Source organism: Peromyscus eremicus, chromosome 8a (genome assembly GCF_949786415.1).
Source record: "Peromyscus eremicus chromosome 8a, PerEre_H2_v1, whole genome shotgun sequence".
Taxonomy (NCBI): Eukaryota; Metazoa; Chordata; class Mammalia; order Rodentia; family Cricetidae; genus Peromyscus; species Peromyscus eremicus.
In genome coordinates, this window is record NC_081423.1 from 26,734,862 (window position 1) to 26,752,807 (window position 17,946).

The 17,946-nt window shown below is 40.9% G+C and overlaps 1 protein-coding gene across 1 annotated transcript in view; it reads left to right on the forward strand.

The window, feature by feature from the left end:
- The window catches only part of Atp10b (ATPase phospholipid transporting 10B (putative)), a 184,457-nt gene that overhangs the window by 150,799 nt on the left and 15,712 nt on the right, over nt 1–17,946 (forward strand). Inside the window, exons 16-18 of the mRNA XM_059269901.1 lie at nt 3,497–3,818; nt 7,557–7,633; nt 9,198–9,323. Of these exons, the coding sequence (XP_059125884.1) occupies nt 3,497–3,818; nt 7,557–7,633; nt 9,198–9,323 (525 nt within the window). The remainder of the gene's footprint in view (nt 1–3,496; nt 3,819–7,556; nt 7,634–9,197; nt 9,324–17,946) is intronic.

Here is a 17,946-nt window from a genome sequence, read left to right on the forward strand (position 1 = left end):
AATGTCGAAAAAGAAGTGAGGAGTGTGGAAAATGAGTGCTGAGATGTATCCCATCAGAGGGGGCAGGGATGTGAGTCATGGAGACAAGGAGAGCACTGTACCCAAGGGATGGGTAGGAGTGGAACCTGGCAACCTAGTGTAGCCCCTGGGAAAGGCTGAGTGGGAAGCCACCAGAGAGGGAAAGAGAATTTAGGCCTCTCACTGGCTGATCTAGACCCCAGAACAGAAGATGGGAAAGATTTATAATTGATTGTTATACCATGAAGAAAGATGCATTATTTGAATATGTATATATTCACACCTGTCTACATCCCAGGACCCACTAATCCTATAAGATTAGTCTTCCTCAGCCTTTCCCCTGGAAGTAAGTAGTAGATACATAAATATGTTAAACCAGAAAGTGGGAATACACACTCTAAATCTCAGATTTATTTAAACCCTAGTTTAATGTAATTACCTATTCAGTGAATATTTTCTCCAAGGGTTTTAGTTTGCCTAACTATAAACACATTTAAGTCTAGTATCTTTTTTGTGCATATATATATATATATATATATATATATATATATATATATGTATATATATTAAAGCAATAAACAAATTTTATGGGGCCTGCCTAGATCTCTAGGTTCTCATATATATAATAAGGGACTAAGTATTCCATGACTAAAAACACATTTCAAAAAAAAAACTAATAATAACAATCATTGTTACTGTTATTATTAACAACCCCTTTAGAGCGTCATATGCTTCAAACAACATACTTCCTATCTTTCTTCCTCTCAGCTATAAATCATGGATTTAAAATACTTATTTTACAGATTGCTGGAAGGATTAAATCAGATCAGAGGAAAAGTACTTACTTAGTCCCTACATTTGTTAGCTCTTGCTCTACGACAAGTTGTCCCCAGAGCTTAGCGGCTGCAGCAGACCTTTATGATGCCAAGGTCTGAGTTAGAAACCTGGGGGTTTCTGAGCTGGGGCCTGTGGATGAAGGTCTGGGTGAAGTTGCAGACCACCTTCCCAGGGCTCTGAGGCCCGATGAAGCTTCCACTGGGAAGGGTTCACAGGTAGGAAGGCACTCTGCTTTCAGGCTCACCCCCACAGCTGGTACTAGATCTCAGCTCAAAGTCCTCTGCGCTTTGCCACAGGCCATTCCACAGCCTAGCAGCTGGTTCCTCCCAAGGCAAGCCACTGGAGAGAGTGAGAAAGGGTTCTTCAGTAGAAGGCCAACTTGTATAACCTGCTTAGGGAAGTTACACCCCAATGTTTGGTGGTGGTGGTGGTGGTGGTGGTTGTTGTTGTTGCTGTAAAATTCTCTTCATTGAAGGGAGTCATCAGGTCTAGATCACTGCAACTGGAAGGAATTACTCCAAGCACTGGTTACTGCAGTTTCCTGACAAAATGTTGAACATTCAGGCACTAGAACTATTGTGATTAAAACTTGGAAGTAAAGCCAGGCGGTGGTGGTGCATGCCTTTAATCCCAGCACTCGGGAGGCGGAGGCAGGCGGATCTCTGTGAGTTCGAGGCCAGCCTGTGCTACCAAGTGAGTTCCAGGAAAGGCGCAAAGCTACACAGAGAAACCTTGTCTCAAAAAAAAAAAAAAACTTGAAAGTAAGTAGATTCAGGTTTACCTGTGAAATTTATAGCTCCAGTGACTGTGGGCCAGTACTGGAGGAACTTATGTAACTGGAACCAAGACCAACATCTAGCAATAATCACCTCGTTATCTTTCTTAGACAAATGCTCTGGTAAAACCATAGACCCAGAACCAGTTCCTGTGGCCCCTCCAGGCTTTGTGCACATCCTACTGTGTGCAACAAGTAATTTAGCATCTTCTAGAGGAAAACTCAGGAAAATGAACTGGCTGCCTCTGCTCCAGGAATCACTCCATTGATGGCTAGACAGAAGTCACTAGATGGAGTTTCTCCAAATCTGTCACTTCAGGAGCACCTTTGCAAAAATCTACCCAAATCCATCTATTACTTTACCTATTTCTCTTAATGATTTCATTGAAATTAACTCATATTTACTTAGAATAATATTTACTTAGAATAGATTTTTAGCATTTTGACTAACAAAAAAGTATCATCCTTTACTGTGGATAAAAGAACCTGATAGGGCTCAGGGGATGGCTGAAAGAATAAAGTACTTGTGGCATAAGCATAGGATCAGAATTCAGATCCCAGCACCCATATGCCAAGTGGGCATGGTGCCTGCCTGTAATCCCAGCACATAGAAGGCTGAGACAGGGAATGCTCAGGGCAAGCTGGCTAGATAGACTAGCCAAATTGACAAATTCTAGCTTTAGCAAGAAACCCTAACTCTATAAAGTGGAACATGATCAAGGCAGGCATTCAGCATCCACCTCTGGCCTCCACAGGCACAAGACACATACACACTCACAAACACATATGTAAACTTCCACACACAAATGCACTCATGCCACACTTATACATGGAAATTACAGTCCATATGAATACTGCATGTTATTAAAATTACTTATGCTATTATCTCTGTTTTCTCAAGCTTTATTAAAAAGTGATGTTTATAAGAGTTGGAGATATATCAGAAGAATAATTAATACCAAGATATGATTTTATCACTAATATAATTCAAACTGGTAGAAAAGGATTGCTAATTAAAAACAACTTCCTCTCTGCATTTCAAAGTAAGCATCATTTGGAAAATCATAAAGCTAGCATGATAGTGGTACAGCTTTAATCACAGTACTTGAAAAGGGAAGCAGTAGGATCACAGGACTTGTAAAGGGAAGCAGGAGGATCACAAGTTCAAGGCCAACCTGGGCTGTATCAAAAGACCATCTCAAAGAAACAGAAATAACAGAGAATATTCTTTGAACCAGTAAGAACTTCACATCCATGGTCAGTTCAGACCAACATGAAAAACCCTTCATAGCACAGTTCTTCAAACCTCTGTGGAGCAGACCAATAGATAAACACAGGGCAGTGGTTTGCTTTTGAAGTTAGGAAGCCACGTTTGAAGAAGTCAAGATTGTGCTTCACTACTAGGTTAGGCTGACATTGAGTAAGTTACTAAGTTACTCATCATTTCAATGTCCTCATCTCTAAATCTTGACCAGGAATCCCTACAAAAACATCAAAAGGGGCAACAGGGAACAGGGGGAGTCTAGAAGAGACTGAAACCAGTTTATATAACAGCATGAAATATTATCAGTGTCTACCAGTATATTAGTGTTGATTTTTATTTTATACCCACCTCAACTCAGTTGCCTTCTTGCTGTGCAAGTTTTATTTTAATCCTAATCACCTTCTCCTATTCTGGTCATTAATTTGTTTCAAAATTAGTATAGTTTACTGCTGCTTCAAATCCTGCAGAGAAATGTACAATGAACTTAGAGAAAAATTCCTAAACAACCTATACGGTAAGAGTTTTATAACTATCTTACTAAAAATAAAAGGTAAAGCTTTAACATACAAGGTTGCTTACTAATACTATATGACTCTCTACAGGAAACCTGTGAGTCCATCCTCAACTGTGCATTGGAGGATGTAAAGAGGTTTCATGAACCACAACAGCCAGCCCGAAAACTCTGTGGGTGCCACATGCCATCTAACATGCCACCTGTTAACTCAAGAGCTCCGGCTCCTGAAGTTGGACTGGTCATTGATGGGAAGACACTGAATGCAATTTTCCAGGGAAAGCTGGAAAATAAGTTCCTGGAGTTGAGCCAGCACTGTCGGTCTGTCCTGTGTTGCCGCTCCACCCCACTCCAGAAGAGTATGATTGTCAAGCTGGTGCGAGACAAGTTGAGCGTCATGACTCTTTCCATAGGTATCCATCATGCTGGGATGTGGGTGGCATCTTGGCAGGGATGATGATCTGGGTCATCTAGGAAAGCTGACATGCTTAGGCCGAGGGTCACTGCCTTTGATAAAAATCACAGTCGAGACGTGGCTGTTAGGTGACGAAATGGGGGTCACTAGATTAGAGCAATGATCGAAGCTCTTAGAACTGGCCAGTTAGCTAAATAAAAATCTGATCTTATAGGGAGGTCACTGCCAACAAGGGCTAGGGACTCAAAATATGAATGTAGTTTTTTTAAAAATATTTCTACCAGAAACCAAGATAGCACCACTAGGAGATACCATCCAGTGCCCTTCCAGAATTAGTTTACCCATGGTAATATCTATGGTAGCTATGAATTTACTATTCTTCTGAGGATAGGGGACTGGTAGAGAGATTTCAAAACCTTAGGTGAGCTCACTTTTAATTTCGTATGCTAGTCTCTAAATCTAAGGCCAGCACCAAGCATATTCCTAATCCATTCTGGTTGGCTGATAATAAATTGCTCAGAGGGGCTTGAGCAAATCAGGTCAAAGCGCAAAATAAATACATCTCACCTAGTACCTCCCAGGCATAACAAGCCTGGTTTACAAGAATCTTCACAATCTGGTCTCCACTAACTCTCTGACAGTGTCTCTTATCATGACCACCTTTCATTCCTCATCACTGGGCTCTTCATGTTCCCTCCAAATAAGTTATGTGCCATTGTCCTCGCCTCCTACCTATCTTGCCCTTTTCTGGGATTCTCATTTCTCGTTTAGGCCCAAGATCTATTGTCCCTTCTGTGACCACCTCTGCAATAGTTTACAAATTCCTGGACTTCCAGGGATGGGATCTGCTTCATTCTCTATTTGATCTCATGATCAGCACATTCCATACATGTAGTAAATACAGCCACTCCCTCCTCATCCCTCATCCCTCAACCCACACACACAGCATCCAAGCCTCACTTTCTAACATTTTAGTTGCCTTTGGGCCTAAGAGTAGATAACTATAGAAATAAACATTCGTGAGTCTAAATAACTATTATAGTATATTGTTTTAATTTACTATAATATTATATGTTATTGTTTACCTTTTATTGGGCATAATTCATGGATTAAAATTTATTAACATTACATATGTATATAAAAATAGTCTATAGAGTAAGCACCCTCCATGGTTTCAGACACACATAGGAAGTCCTGGGAGGTAGCCCTCACAGACAAGGGTAACTAAATCACTCTGCAGATGGTTCTAGCCTCTCTTCTTTCTCTGGTGTTCCAGAGATCTGGAAAATATTATGTCTTTTCCTCAGTCTCCATGTGCAATATAAAAACTGAATTTAAAAACTAGAGGATCAAACACAGTGGCACATGCCGTAACCCAGCGCTTAGGAGGCAGAGGTAGGAGGACCCAAAATCCAAGGTCATTCCCACCAACACAGAGAACTTTAGGCCAGTCTGGAATATATAAGATCCTACCTCAGACAATGAAAGGAACAGATCCCTAAGCAACTACATCACTACCTCAATGCTGTGAATTGTCCTCTTCTGTAACTTAGACAGACAATAGGCAATAGCTCAGCACTATTCTCTGAGGTTAGAGATTGGTCTCACTCCCATAGCAACAGAAATAAACCCAATGGGGCAAGAAATAGCATGATTCCACACCTCTGCTTCTCCTGGTGTGCCAACAGAAGTTAAAGCTTAGATTTATTCTGCCTTCAAAAGGATTAAAATTATGGACTGCTGTGCTATTGAAAAAAGAATTATTATTATAATAACAAAGTCTACCTACAAAGGCAAATACTAGATTTTTAATTGACATAATTGTATAAATTTATGGGGTACAATATTAATGATAACATTTTAAGCTCAATTATACTTGTTGCCAAATAATTAGGGAAAATTATTTTCTCTCCTCTCCACTTCCATGTTTTCTGTGATGAACAATGTAAACTTAATTACAGCTTATATATGAGAAACTTTTAGGAAAAAAAAAAAGAGTGGGACCAGGAAAAGAATACAGTCAACACGATCTATAATAGGAGTTACCAAAACATAGCCCACAGGCTATGTCCAGCCTACTACATATTTTTGTGTGGAAGGTAATAATGGTTTTTGTATTCTTAAGTGTAAAGTTTATAACTACCAGTCTTTGAGCAACAACAATTATTTGACTTTGTGGCTTCCAAAGTCTAAAATATTTGCTGGATCCTTTAGAGTTCAGTTTGCTGAGCTCTGGCTTAAAAGATAAAGCATTGAGGAGAATTGGGCTCTGTAAGATGCCCTCGCTGTATAGAGCTATATGCGGCTTCTTCATTAAATAGAACTTCCCCAGCCACATTTCAATAGATAGAAAATGGCAGCAGTTTCTGTACTGGACACTGTAGATACAGAGTTCTTAACTTCATCGGAGAACCGGTTATTTGATATATAGTCCTGGTACCGGAGGTAGAGCATGGTGTGTGTGTGTGTGTGTGTGTGTGTGTGTGTGTGTGTGTGTGTGTATGTATTTTCATGGCCTCACCTCCAATTGCATGAAATCTCAGTTCATTCAATGTGACTAGTATATCTCAGCCAAAAAAGTGAGTCAACCTCACTTTTCCATATTCATACAGAAAACTGACTGTCGTCCATCCCTTTGGATGTTAGACACAGTCTCTGGGGATCTGGCTGTCCCAGCATTCTAGCCATCATGGTATGGTAGCTGGTCCAAGTCAAACTGAGGTGGAGAGGGCTCCTCGGCCTTGTGTTAGTTACCTGTTTGTCGTCGTGATGAAATATCTGACATGAACAGCTTCAAGTGAGGAGCTGTTTATTTGGCTCACAGTTTGGCCAGTTTCAGTCCACTTCTGGCTCCACTCCACTCTCCTGAAGTGTGAGGCAGAATACCATGGTGGAAGACTGAGGAATGTGACTCGGTGGTGGAGTCTCACTTAACGTTTGCTCTAGCTCTAGCACATGTGCACACACACACACACACACACACACACACACACACACACAAACACACACAAACTCATGCTGGTCATGTGCTGAAATAGAAATGCTAGCTCATGGCAATGAAAAGCTGAAAGAGAGACAAGAAGGAGCCTGAAAACCCTTCAAGGGCATGCCCCAAGTCACCCACTTCCTTTAGCCAGCCCCCACCTCCTGCCAGCTCCCAAGAATGCCATCAAATTATTAATCCATGAATGGATTGTTTGATTGATAAAGTTAGAGCCCTCATGACCCAGTCAGTTCTCAGTGAGTCGACCCACCATCTGGGGACCAAGCCTTGAACACAGAAGCCTTTCAGGGAACATGCCACATCAAAGTCCTAACAACCTCAGAATCAGAACAGAAAAACCTGAGTTCCAATACTTATGAGTGCCTTCACCAGATGGACTGCCCTGACCAAGTCTCAAAATGGGTCAGATTCTTGATTTGCTCTTCAGCAAAATCTATTCTCACATTTGCAAAGGTCTTTCTGTAAAGTGTAAAGGACCACTCATGACTCTTGGGATCACCATTGGTGGGGGAGGACAATAAAAAATACCCATTGAAAGACTTAAAATAAATTGGGATTTCTCATGCACAGTTTAAAAAAAAGACAACTTTCAGGCCAAATACTGTAGCAGTGATATCCTATTTAGAGAAACGTTGAAAGAATTCAACTGTGCAAATGGGGACACTCTGAGATTTCTCATCACTGAGCTGTTGGACAAGGAATAAAGACACTCTGTGACCTCTCTCTTTTCAGGTGATGGAGCGAATGACGTAAGCATGATTCAAGCTGCTGACATTGGCATTGGAATATCTGGGCAGGAAGGCATGCAGGTAATGGACCCTTTAATGCTTTTTTCTCCCCTGCTCTCCTTCATTCTTACTGGAGATTTGAGGAATATCCCACGGTGCCAAAGAGATCTTCCTTTGAGCTTCATAGAATTTTTTTTTTTTTTTTTTTTGCAGTACAATTCAGTTCTACATATCAGCCACAGATTCCCTTGTTCTCCCCCCTCCGGCCCCCCTCACCTTCCCCCCAGCCCACCCCCCATTCCCACCTCCTCCAGGGCAAAGCCTCCCCCGCAGACTGAGATCAACCTGGTAGACTCAGTCCAGGCAGGTCCAGTTGATTGGCTTGATCTGTTTGGGAGGCACCCAAGCAGTGGGACTGGGTCCTGTGCTCATTGCATGAGTTGGCTGTTTGAAACCTGGGGCCTATGCAGGGTCGCTTGGCTCGGCCTGGGAGGAGGGGACTGGACCTGCTTCATAGAATTATTAACTGACGGTCAGGGGTGTCTCCCATGCCTCTGTGTCCTCTGTCATCAAAATCTTACCATCCAGTCCTCCAAAAACAGAGGCACACTGGGGATAAGTAGCTTTTTAAAAAAGGCAATGGTAGCTATAGTCGAAGGCTGCACAACGTGTAAGCCTTTCTCTGACTCCACATACCCTTCATGTGACCTCCATAATGAATGACAGACATAGGGACATTTGAAAATATTTTATTGCCTCATAAATTAATTGGTACAGTTTCATAGTATACCTAATTCTCCAAAAATTCCATTTGGAACATGCATACTTAAGCAAGATGACATAGTTCTTTCCCACTAAAACAGACCCTATTTTGTGATTTTGAACCGTCGGTGATCATAGTCTCACCATCAAGGAAGATATTGCTTAAATTCATTGCTGAGAATTAGGCATCCATAGTTCTCTGTTCCCCTTCAGGTGTTTACCTTATGCCAGCAATGTTAGGTACTTCATATTTATGTGTTACCATAAAATAATTATAGATTATAGATTATCAATCCTTTTTTCAGATAGTAAAACTGAGACTCAAGAGTTGAAGTAATCTGAAAAGTATTTATACCAAGATTTACAACCAACACATCTAAACCTCATTTTCTTAAGAAAATGTAGACTGTATCTTATTATAAATGGTCCGAAGCATAAAATGCCCATCTTAACATCGTGTAAATGAACTTCCCAACCAACAGTGTCATCTGTAAATTATGCCAATAGTCTGCTTGAGTGGTACCCAAGGGTGCTCAGGGGCTTGAGAACCACCCAATGGAAATCTGTTATGGTTCACCCCTAGAACAGATACTAACACTGGGCCTTAATGAATGATTGCTGGATAAATGGATAGAAATAAGGGGCCAAGTAGAGTACTGGCCCCTCTCACTTGCCGTTCTTGGATTCTGGTAATCTTTCAGCTTCCAAGAAGGGAGGGACGGATGTCAGAATCCAAAGAGCCACCCAAAAGCAACTACATGACAAGGGATCATTCAGGCCCCGAATGCTGCTGACTTAGAATAAAGCATGGTCCTTTAGGGAGCTTCTTTCGGGACAGTGGTGGGTGTGCATGAAAGCTGATGTCTCTGCTCTTCCCTCCCAGGCCGTCATGTCCAGTGACTTTGCCATTGCCCGATTCAGCCACCTCAAGAAGCTGCTTCTTGTGCACGGCCACTGGTGTTACTCGCGCCTGGCCAGGATGGTAGTATACTACTTCTACAAGAACGTGGTGAGCATCCCCAGCGTAACCTACCACTCAGGCCTTGTGGTCCTTGCAAGAGCTCTGTCTCCTCAGAATAGCAGATCAAGGGAGTCAGTCCACTGACCTGGACTTGGGATCTCACTACTTGAGTAACTTTGGGTAACACTGTTCATTTCTCCATAGGCCATAGTTTCCTCTATAATTTTAAAACAGGAAGGGGGCTGCTATCACTTGCTGTGATGTTGTCATGAGAATTGCCTATGCTGTGTGGAAAGTACCTGGCACATAGGGACAGCATGAATGCTTATGTTGGTGAATCCTGGGGTCAGATTAAGTCCCATATTCAGTCAGATTCCCATATTTAGTAATTGTCTCCAAATTTAGGTTTCTCCATCTACAAAATGTAGGTGATAATAGTCTCTTTCTCGCATGTGCTCTGTGCTGGTCAGCTCTTCATCCATGTGGCAGAATACCTAGGATAATCAATTTCGAATTAGGAAAGATTTGGCTCATTCTTCTGGAGGTTTCAGTCTGTGGTTAGTTGGTTCATTTGTTATGGGGTCAGTGGCCTATAATAATAGTGATGTGTATCCTAAATAAAGGTTGCTTTCTATCCTGATAAGGCCCCAAAGCAAGTATACACCAGATGAGCTATTAAAGCTACCAAAGGCTCCTGTGTTAAAAGTCCAAGACTAATAGTGAGAAATCAAAGCATAGCTGGACCAAGGGATGAAACAAGGGATTGAGTTTCCATCACCTACTTCAAGGATCTCTGATCCAATAGAACTCAACTCCTTTTTGCATAAGGAAAAATGGACGGTTAACACCAGGGTGATGGAAGACAAACATAGTAGCCTCTAAAATTATTTAAGTTTCCTCTTACTCCATTGTTTTAGGATCTGACATAGTCATCCTTGCTCAGGAGTGAACTTCTCTGTTCAAAGTTCAATGCATATGCATATGTAAAAGGACAGCACAACAAAAATAGTATAAATTCAGCCAACTGCATGTGATATTGTCTCGACACTGTCTATGCAAGCAAGTCACTCCATTTGACTTGAAATTCACTCTGATCATGAGAGACAGTTTACTTAGAATTCAAAATACCCTGCTTCATTTTTCCTTTGCATCCGAGGAATCATTCTTTTGAATCAGCACAGCCTCCTCTCTGCATTAAATTTGTGAAACAGAAAGGAAATGTCTCCAGCCAGCCACGCTCTCAAAGCTCAAGTGATATTTATTTCTAGCATGTTGCCAAGCTCAAAACTGCAATACTCATGCTGTATTATCTCCCAGCTGCAATTAGAGGGTGGAGAACTATGACTTCCACATCCGAAACCAATTCCAAAGGGATTAAAACCCTGCCTGCTCTGAAATTTGAACAATGAATTAATTACTGTACTGGAACATCGAGGAAGAGCAGGCACCCAATCCGAGACACGGTGTCACGGGGTTCAGTGTGCTCCCTGGGAGATGCAAAGACTGTAGCTAGGAAGGGAAAGTGGAAACCAGCCTCTGGGGGAAGGATATACTCTGTGATATTAAATTTTCAAGATGAGTTGTCAAGACAAAACAAAGATTCACTTCATCTATTCACAGAACTACTGATGTATGCTGTGTGCTAGGCAGGATGCTAGCCACTGGACACAGCGTGGGGACTGAACCAGGGAGACTATTCCCTGACCCTCGGGGAGGTTTTGCCCATGTTGGGACAAGAAGCTTCTTCCAGGAAAAGCTAGGCAACAAATACTTTCTGCTTTGTTGGTCACAGATGTCTAGATGAATCTTACTATGGAACCCAAGGATAGGAGCAGAAAAGGCCTAGAGTAACTAAAGAGAACTTTGGAACTTCAGGTACTTGTTGCTAGTTCTCAAATAGGGTAAAGTGAAGCTGAGTGTCTTGGAGCTATGAATATCATCGCTATAGTATTGATATTTATTAATTACATTCATTTAGTGAGATTAGTGATGCCCTCACAGGTGGTTAAGACTAATAGTAATGGATACCACACATCTTGTGTACTAGATGGCAATCTGTTGACATGCTATAAATGTGTATCTCACATTTAATACATACAGGAGTTAAAGAACTATGTTATGTAACTCCTAACATTCACTGTTATGTGAATGTTATGTCACTGAACCCCGTGACACCGTGTCTCAGATTGGGTGCCTGCTCTTCCTTCCTCGATGTTCCAGTACAGTAACACTAACTACATAAAGGAGTTAGTGTTAGAACTATGACAGTATTAATGTGTTATTATTAGTAATGATAATAGGGTTGGGGATTTAGCTCAGTGGTAGAGCACTTGCCTACCAAGCTCAAGGCCCTGGGTTCAGTTCTCAGCTCCGGAAAATAATAATAATAACAGTGATGATAATAAATAGCCTCTTCGAAATAACATTGACCCTGTCAGATATGGTGGCATTTAATCCCAGTACTCAGGAAACTAACGTAGGAGAATTGAGACTTTAAAGTTATATCAAACCATATCTCAAAAAAAAAATTTTAACTCAGAAATTAGAGCAAGTCTTGCAAAAATCTGCTGAGTAAATGCTTGTAAGACCACCCCTAACCGCTCCCCCCCATCTATGCTTGGGTCTGAAACTGCTGCGTTCCCTGAGGCTAGGTCCACACATCAAATGGCAGTGGGAACCCAGCACTCCTGGTAGGAGAATCTTGGACAGAAAAGAGTTGTCAAAACAAAAGTAAAGCCTGGGGTAGTGGCACATGCACTTAGTCCCAGCACTTGAGAGGCAGAGGCAGACAGATCACACTGAGTTTGAGTCCAGCCCAGTCTACATAGTGTATTTCAGGTCAACCAGGCCTCCATACTGAGACTGCATTTTAAAGAAAAGGACGTATTTAAGCAGATTTTCTGTTCACCCTTATGAAAGTGAACCATCACCATCAGGAAGGTATGTGGTAACCCTCATAGGGTCAGCTTCCCATTAGGTTTCCAGCTCATGGACTAACTTTTATGAATTTTTGTTTGAATCCACAATAATGTTTTATCATGACCTCTTCATACACTGCCATTATACATTGTTCTCATTCATTAACACACACACACACACACACACACACACACACCACCTCAAAGTCCTCTTCCACCTCCCACTTGGTCCCCTTTGTTGTCTCAATTATTCCCCCTTCTTTCTTATTACATGTATGGCATTACCCTATGCCCCACCCCCTTTAAATTATACCACCCATGATCCCTTCCTAGTTTCATGACCTAGGAACACACATTTGTAAATACCTTTAGATACATACCACATTTTCTTCATCTATTCATCTGGTTCCATTCCCTGGTTGTCATGAATGGTACAACCATAAACATAGCCATGCAGTCCCTCTATGTGTTTACTATGAGTCACTGGGGTATTCATCAAAGCTGAGTCACATGACAGTTCTATCTTCAATTTTTGAGAGACCCTCTGTAGAGATTTCCACAGTAACTGCCCAAGCTATGTTCCTGAATCTGTAAGTGTTCCTCCTCCATCGTCCTCTGTCATTTACTTTCTTGCTGTTAGCTATCAGGGAGTACAAGTTTAAGCTGCTAAGGACAGTGAATACTTTTGCAAAGTCATTGGCCCATTTATTGGTTAGATAACTGTAGTGTTTAGTAGTTACAGTTATCTGTGGATCCTGAATATGAATTCCGTTTTTGATGCACAGTGGACAGTCTTTCTTTTGGCATGATAGAGACTGGACTTTCACCCTGATGATGTTTCTGTGAGGACACTTCTTAATTTCATCTAATTCTTCCTCAGTTTGGGGGATTATTGCCTGAACCATTGAAGCCCTATTCAGAAAATTCTTTCAGTGCCTATATCTTGTTTTCTCTCACAGCAGTTTCAAAGTTTCAGGTTTTACATTAAAGTCTTTGATCTATTTTTAATTTACTTCTGCACAAGATGTGAGAAGAATCTAGTTTCATTCTTCTACATTCTTCTACACCCAGTTTTCCTAGTGCCATTTATTTAAGAGGTTGCCTTCTCTCCAGTGTGACAGCTTTGTTAAAAATTAGACATAATTATGGCATTAGAGAGATGGCTCAGTGGTTAAGAACACCACTGCTCTTCCAGAGGTCTTGATTTCAGTTCTCAGCAACTACATAAAATGGTTAGTTTTATGTTTAACCTACACAAGGGGATCTGATTGCCATCTTCTGGCCTCAGGACGCACTGCACTCATATACACAGACACCACACACAAATGGAAATAACTCCTTTATTAAAAAGACACTTTTTCGTTTAAAAATTAGACTGCTATTACCATGTTAGTTTATTTCCAAGGCGCCTGTTCGACTTCATTGGTCTACATTGGTCTACATGTCTGCCTTTCCAGACAGTGCCAAGCTGTTTTTTTGTTTTGTTTTGTTTTTTAGTGTAGCTCTGTAATATAATTTGATTTGGGGTGTTACATTGTTTCTGGCATCACTCTTTCTAATAAGAATTGTTTTAAATATCCAAGGCCTTTTGTGTGTCCTATATTTTGCTCTAGTTCTTTGAAAAATGTCACTGGGATTTTAATGGGGATTCCTGTCAATCTGTAGATTGCTTCTGGTGATCTTGCTATTTTTACTGTTAATTCTGACCATCAGTGCACACAGGAGTTCTTTCCATCTTCTAGCACCTTAAAGTTTTCATTGTAGAGCTCTTTCATTTCCTTGATTAGTTATTATTTTCCTTGATTTTTATTTTTTAAAGCTGTCATAAGAGACTTTCCCCTTATTTCTTTCTTGGCAAGTTCATTATTACTATCCAGAAAAACCACTTAATACATATTAATTTTTTTATTATGCTACTTTTCTGAGTGTTTATCAGATCCTGGAGGCTACTAGTGGAGTATTGGGATCTTTAAAATATATCATATTATCTGTATAATTACAATTGTTTTAGATATATAAAGGAATAATTCCCTTATTGATAGATACTTCCTACATTTCTTCTAATTTTGAAGTCTACTTTCTCATATATTACAAAAGTTATACAACTTGGTTCTGGTTTCCATTCACTCAATAGTTTTCGATCCTGTGACTCTCAGCCTGTAGGTGTCCTTCCAGTGAGGCCGGTTTCATGGCACCAACAGAACATTGGATCAGTTTTTCTTAATCCAGTCATCCAGGCTCTATGTCTTTATTGGTGACTTGAAGCTAGTTGTGGTTAAGGTTGTTAGCAATAGATAATTCCTGTCATGCTGGTTGTTTTTCTGGCTGGTTGTGTTTTGTTCTTTACTTTTCTGCTAGTGTCAGCTGGCTGTGGTTTACTGGGTTAGGCATGGCGGATTCCTTCCTAAGTCTCTTTTGTTCAGTTTATTTCCTGTGCTTCTGGGATCGAGACCACCTGTCTTCTCTGTGTATAGTTTTTTCCTTTCATTGTCTTCTGTGGTGCTGGCTTGGTGGTGAAGAACTGCTTTAGTGAATGTTTTTTCTATTTTTTTATTTTATTTAAAATATAATGACACCATTTCCTACCTTCACATCTCCCCTTATAAACAGGACCTGCTGTGTCCATTTAGTGTTGCTTCCATGAGCATGACTTCAGGGCTTTCCACTTTGTGTTGGATAACCAGTTCCAGGGCTCATACCTGAGGAAGACAAATTCTTTCTCTTTCCAAGTCATTAGTTGCCTGTAGTTTCTTGTGTAGGGCTGAGGCCCCATGAGATTTCCCCCTTCCACTATAATATGTCTGTTGGTGTTGTCATTGTTCAGCTCTTGTTTAGGCAGCCATATTGGGGGGATATTGTGGGTAAAGCTTCCCTGTTGTTTCTAGGAGATCTCACAACAGATTTCTTGGTCCCATGTCTCTTACAGTCTTCTACAAGGTTTCCTGAGCCTTAGGTGCAGGAGTTGTGTCGTAAATGTATCCGTTGGGTCTGAGCACCATGCTGTCAGTTGTCCTCAGTATTTTGAGCAGTTGATGTTTTCTGTGATAGACTCTGTCTGCTGTAAAGAGAGGCTTCTTTGGTGAAGGGTGAGAGCTATGCTTACCCATGGGTATAAGAGTAAGTATTTAAAATGTAGTTAGGAATTCTGTCACTCTAGGAAAGTGGCAGCAGTATGTTGCTGAAGTTTTCCTGTGTCCTGCCTGTTCTGCAGCCACTCAGACCCAAGTAAACACATTATATTAATTTAAACTGCTTGGCCATTAGCTCAGGGTAACTATTGACTAGCTCTTACACTTAAACTCAGCCCATTTCTGATAATCTATATGTCACCATATGTTCTATGGCTTTATCTGTGTGCCATTACATGCTGCTCCCTAGATGGCGGGCTGGTGTCTCCTCACTCAGCCTTCCTCTTCCCAGAATTCTCCTTGTCTGCTTATCCCACCTATAATAGTAGGTTCTCCTCTAAGACCCACTCACTATCCCCAGATCGTTGGCTAGATTTCCAATACAAGGCATGATTCTCTCTGGTTGAGCAGGCCTTGAGTCCAATTAGGGAGCTGTTGATTACCACCAGGAGATGATTGCTCCTGTTGCACCTTCAGGAGTATCTTGCAAGCAGGGCTAGTCATTGTTATGGTTCACAGGCATCTCAGCCAGGTAGAACAATCGATCATCCTCCCACCTTGTCAACTTACATAGCTCTTCCTAGTACCATGAAAGTTAATCCTCAGAGAGCAGGCTTTCAGGTCAAACCCAGCTTGAATCTTCTAAGTTGTGTCCAAAGTACATGGTGTCTTCAGCCACTAGGAGGCAACCAAGAGCAACAGCAATAGCCTACTGTTTGGGGAGTCTCTTGAATGTCATGATCAACTAGTCAAAAATAGGTTCTTCCTACCTGGTGCTGGGGCTTTGTTAAATGGCCTCTGGCTGATGTGGGGACCATTGTCAGCCCAAGTGGCATAACTTCATTTAAGGTGTGTGTACATGTATGTAATTTTAGATATACATTAATTTTTTCTTTAAGACTTTAAACATTCTTAGTGTTATTTGTTACTCTTTCCTTCTTAATTAACCCATTCATATCACTTGGCTCTATCTAGTCCCCTCCCTAGCACCCCTCCCTACCCTTATCCTTTTTTTTTTTTTTTTTTTACTTTCTGGCTTCTGCAGTTACTACAGATTAATATATTCCCATTTGAAGATAGGAACCAGAGATGAGAGAGAATATGTGACATTTGTCTTTATTTCTGTCAAATTTAAAAGTGCTAGGTATGGCACTTTTGGTTGCCAGCCATTTACTCTCAGGGATTAAGACAGCTCATTCCATGATTTCCTGCTTTTGAGGGTTTCTCATTAGAGATCTGCTGCCACTCTGGTATTTCTGCCTCTGTGAGTTGTCATTTTTCTCTTAAAGCAGTTTTTCTTATGACTTTATTAAGAAATTTTATTTTTTTAATTATGTGTGAGTGAGTATGGGATTTCTTCATGAGAATGCAGTACCTGCAGAGATCATAAAGGACATCAGATCCCTTGGAGCTGGAGGAACAGACAGTTATGAGCCTGTAACAGTAGTTGTGGGTACTCAGAACTAAACCCAGGCCCTCTCAAACACAGTTCACACATCTTACCACTAATGGTATCCATACCACACCACTGAGCCATCTCTCCAGCCCTCCCCTTACCACTTTTAATATTGTTTCATCGCTTTGTGTTTTTGACATGTTTACTATGTCATATTCCTCTGGCCATATCTATTTGAGACTCTCTATATTTGGAGAGTTTTCTGCTATAATTTTCATTGACTAGATGATCTGTATCATTAGTTTATCTCAGCCCCTACTTCTGTCCCACATGTTAAGTTCTGTCACTTGATCATACCCCACAGTTTAAGAACACCATAGTCATACTCATTTGCTTTTACCCTTATTGATATTTGAATACAGGATTTCATCATCCTTGACATTTCTTTCTTCTGCTCACTTTGGTCTTTGGGCAGTGCTTTCTACCAGGTTTTCTATTAGGTTCATTGAGTTTTCATTGCCAACATTTTTTTTAAATCTCTTCAAATCTTAATTTTCTTGATGAATGTTCCTTCTGTGTTGTGACTTTCCTTTCTAGAGTCCCAGGTGAATTTAGCTGCCTGTTTATATACTCTTTCAGAGCTTTTGAAACCTTCTTCCAGTTATTGATTTGAGTGTCTTTGAGTTCTTTAGTTGAGAAATTGTATTACTACTGAAGAGTCATGTGTGCTCTTTATTGAATTTCTGTCTAGCAGTTTGTGCATCCCTTAGCACTTGGGTTGAAGAACCTTCATACTGAGCTCTTGAAGGTTCAGTCCCCTGAAATCTCAGTCAAAAGAGAACTAGTGGAGCAGCAACAGCATCTCACCACACAAGATCTAGAAATATACTTTAAATCAGTTATAGCCCTGGGAGTGAGGAGTGTCTCTGACTCTTTGGCCTATTCTTGGGACCTTTTTCCTCCTACTTGGTTGCCTTGTCCAGCCTTGATATGAGGGTTTTGTGCCTAATCTTATTGTAACTTGTTATGCCATGTTCAGTGGATATCCTTGGGAAACCTGCTCTTTTTTTTTTTAAGTGGAAATGGAAGAGGAGTGGATCTGGGGGCAGGAGGGATGGGAAACTGTGGTCCAGATGTAATGTATGAGAGAAGAATAAAAGAAAATAATCAGTTACATCCCATCAGTGACCACAGCTTTGAAAATGAAAAATTACAGTAGCATAAGCCAT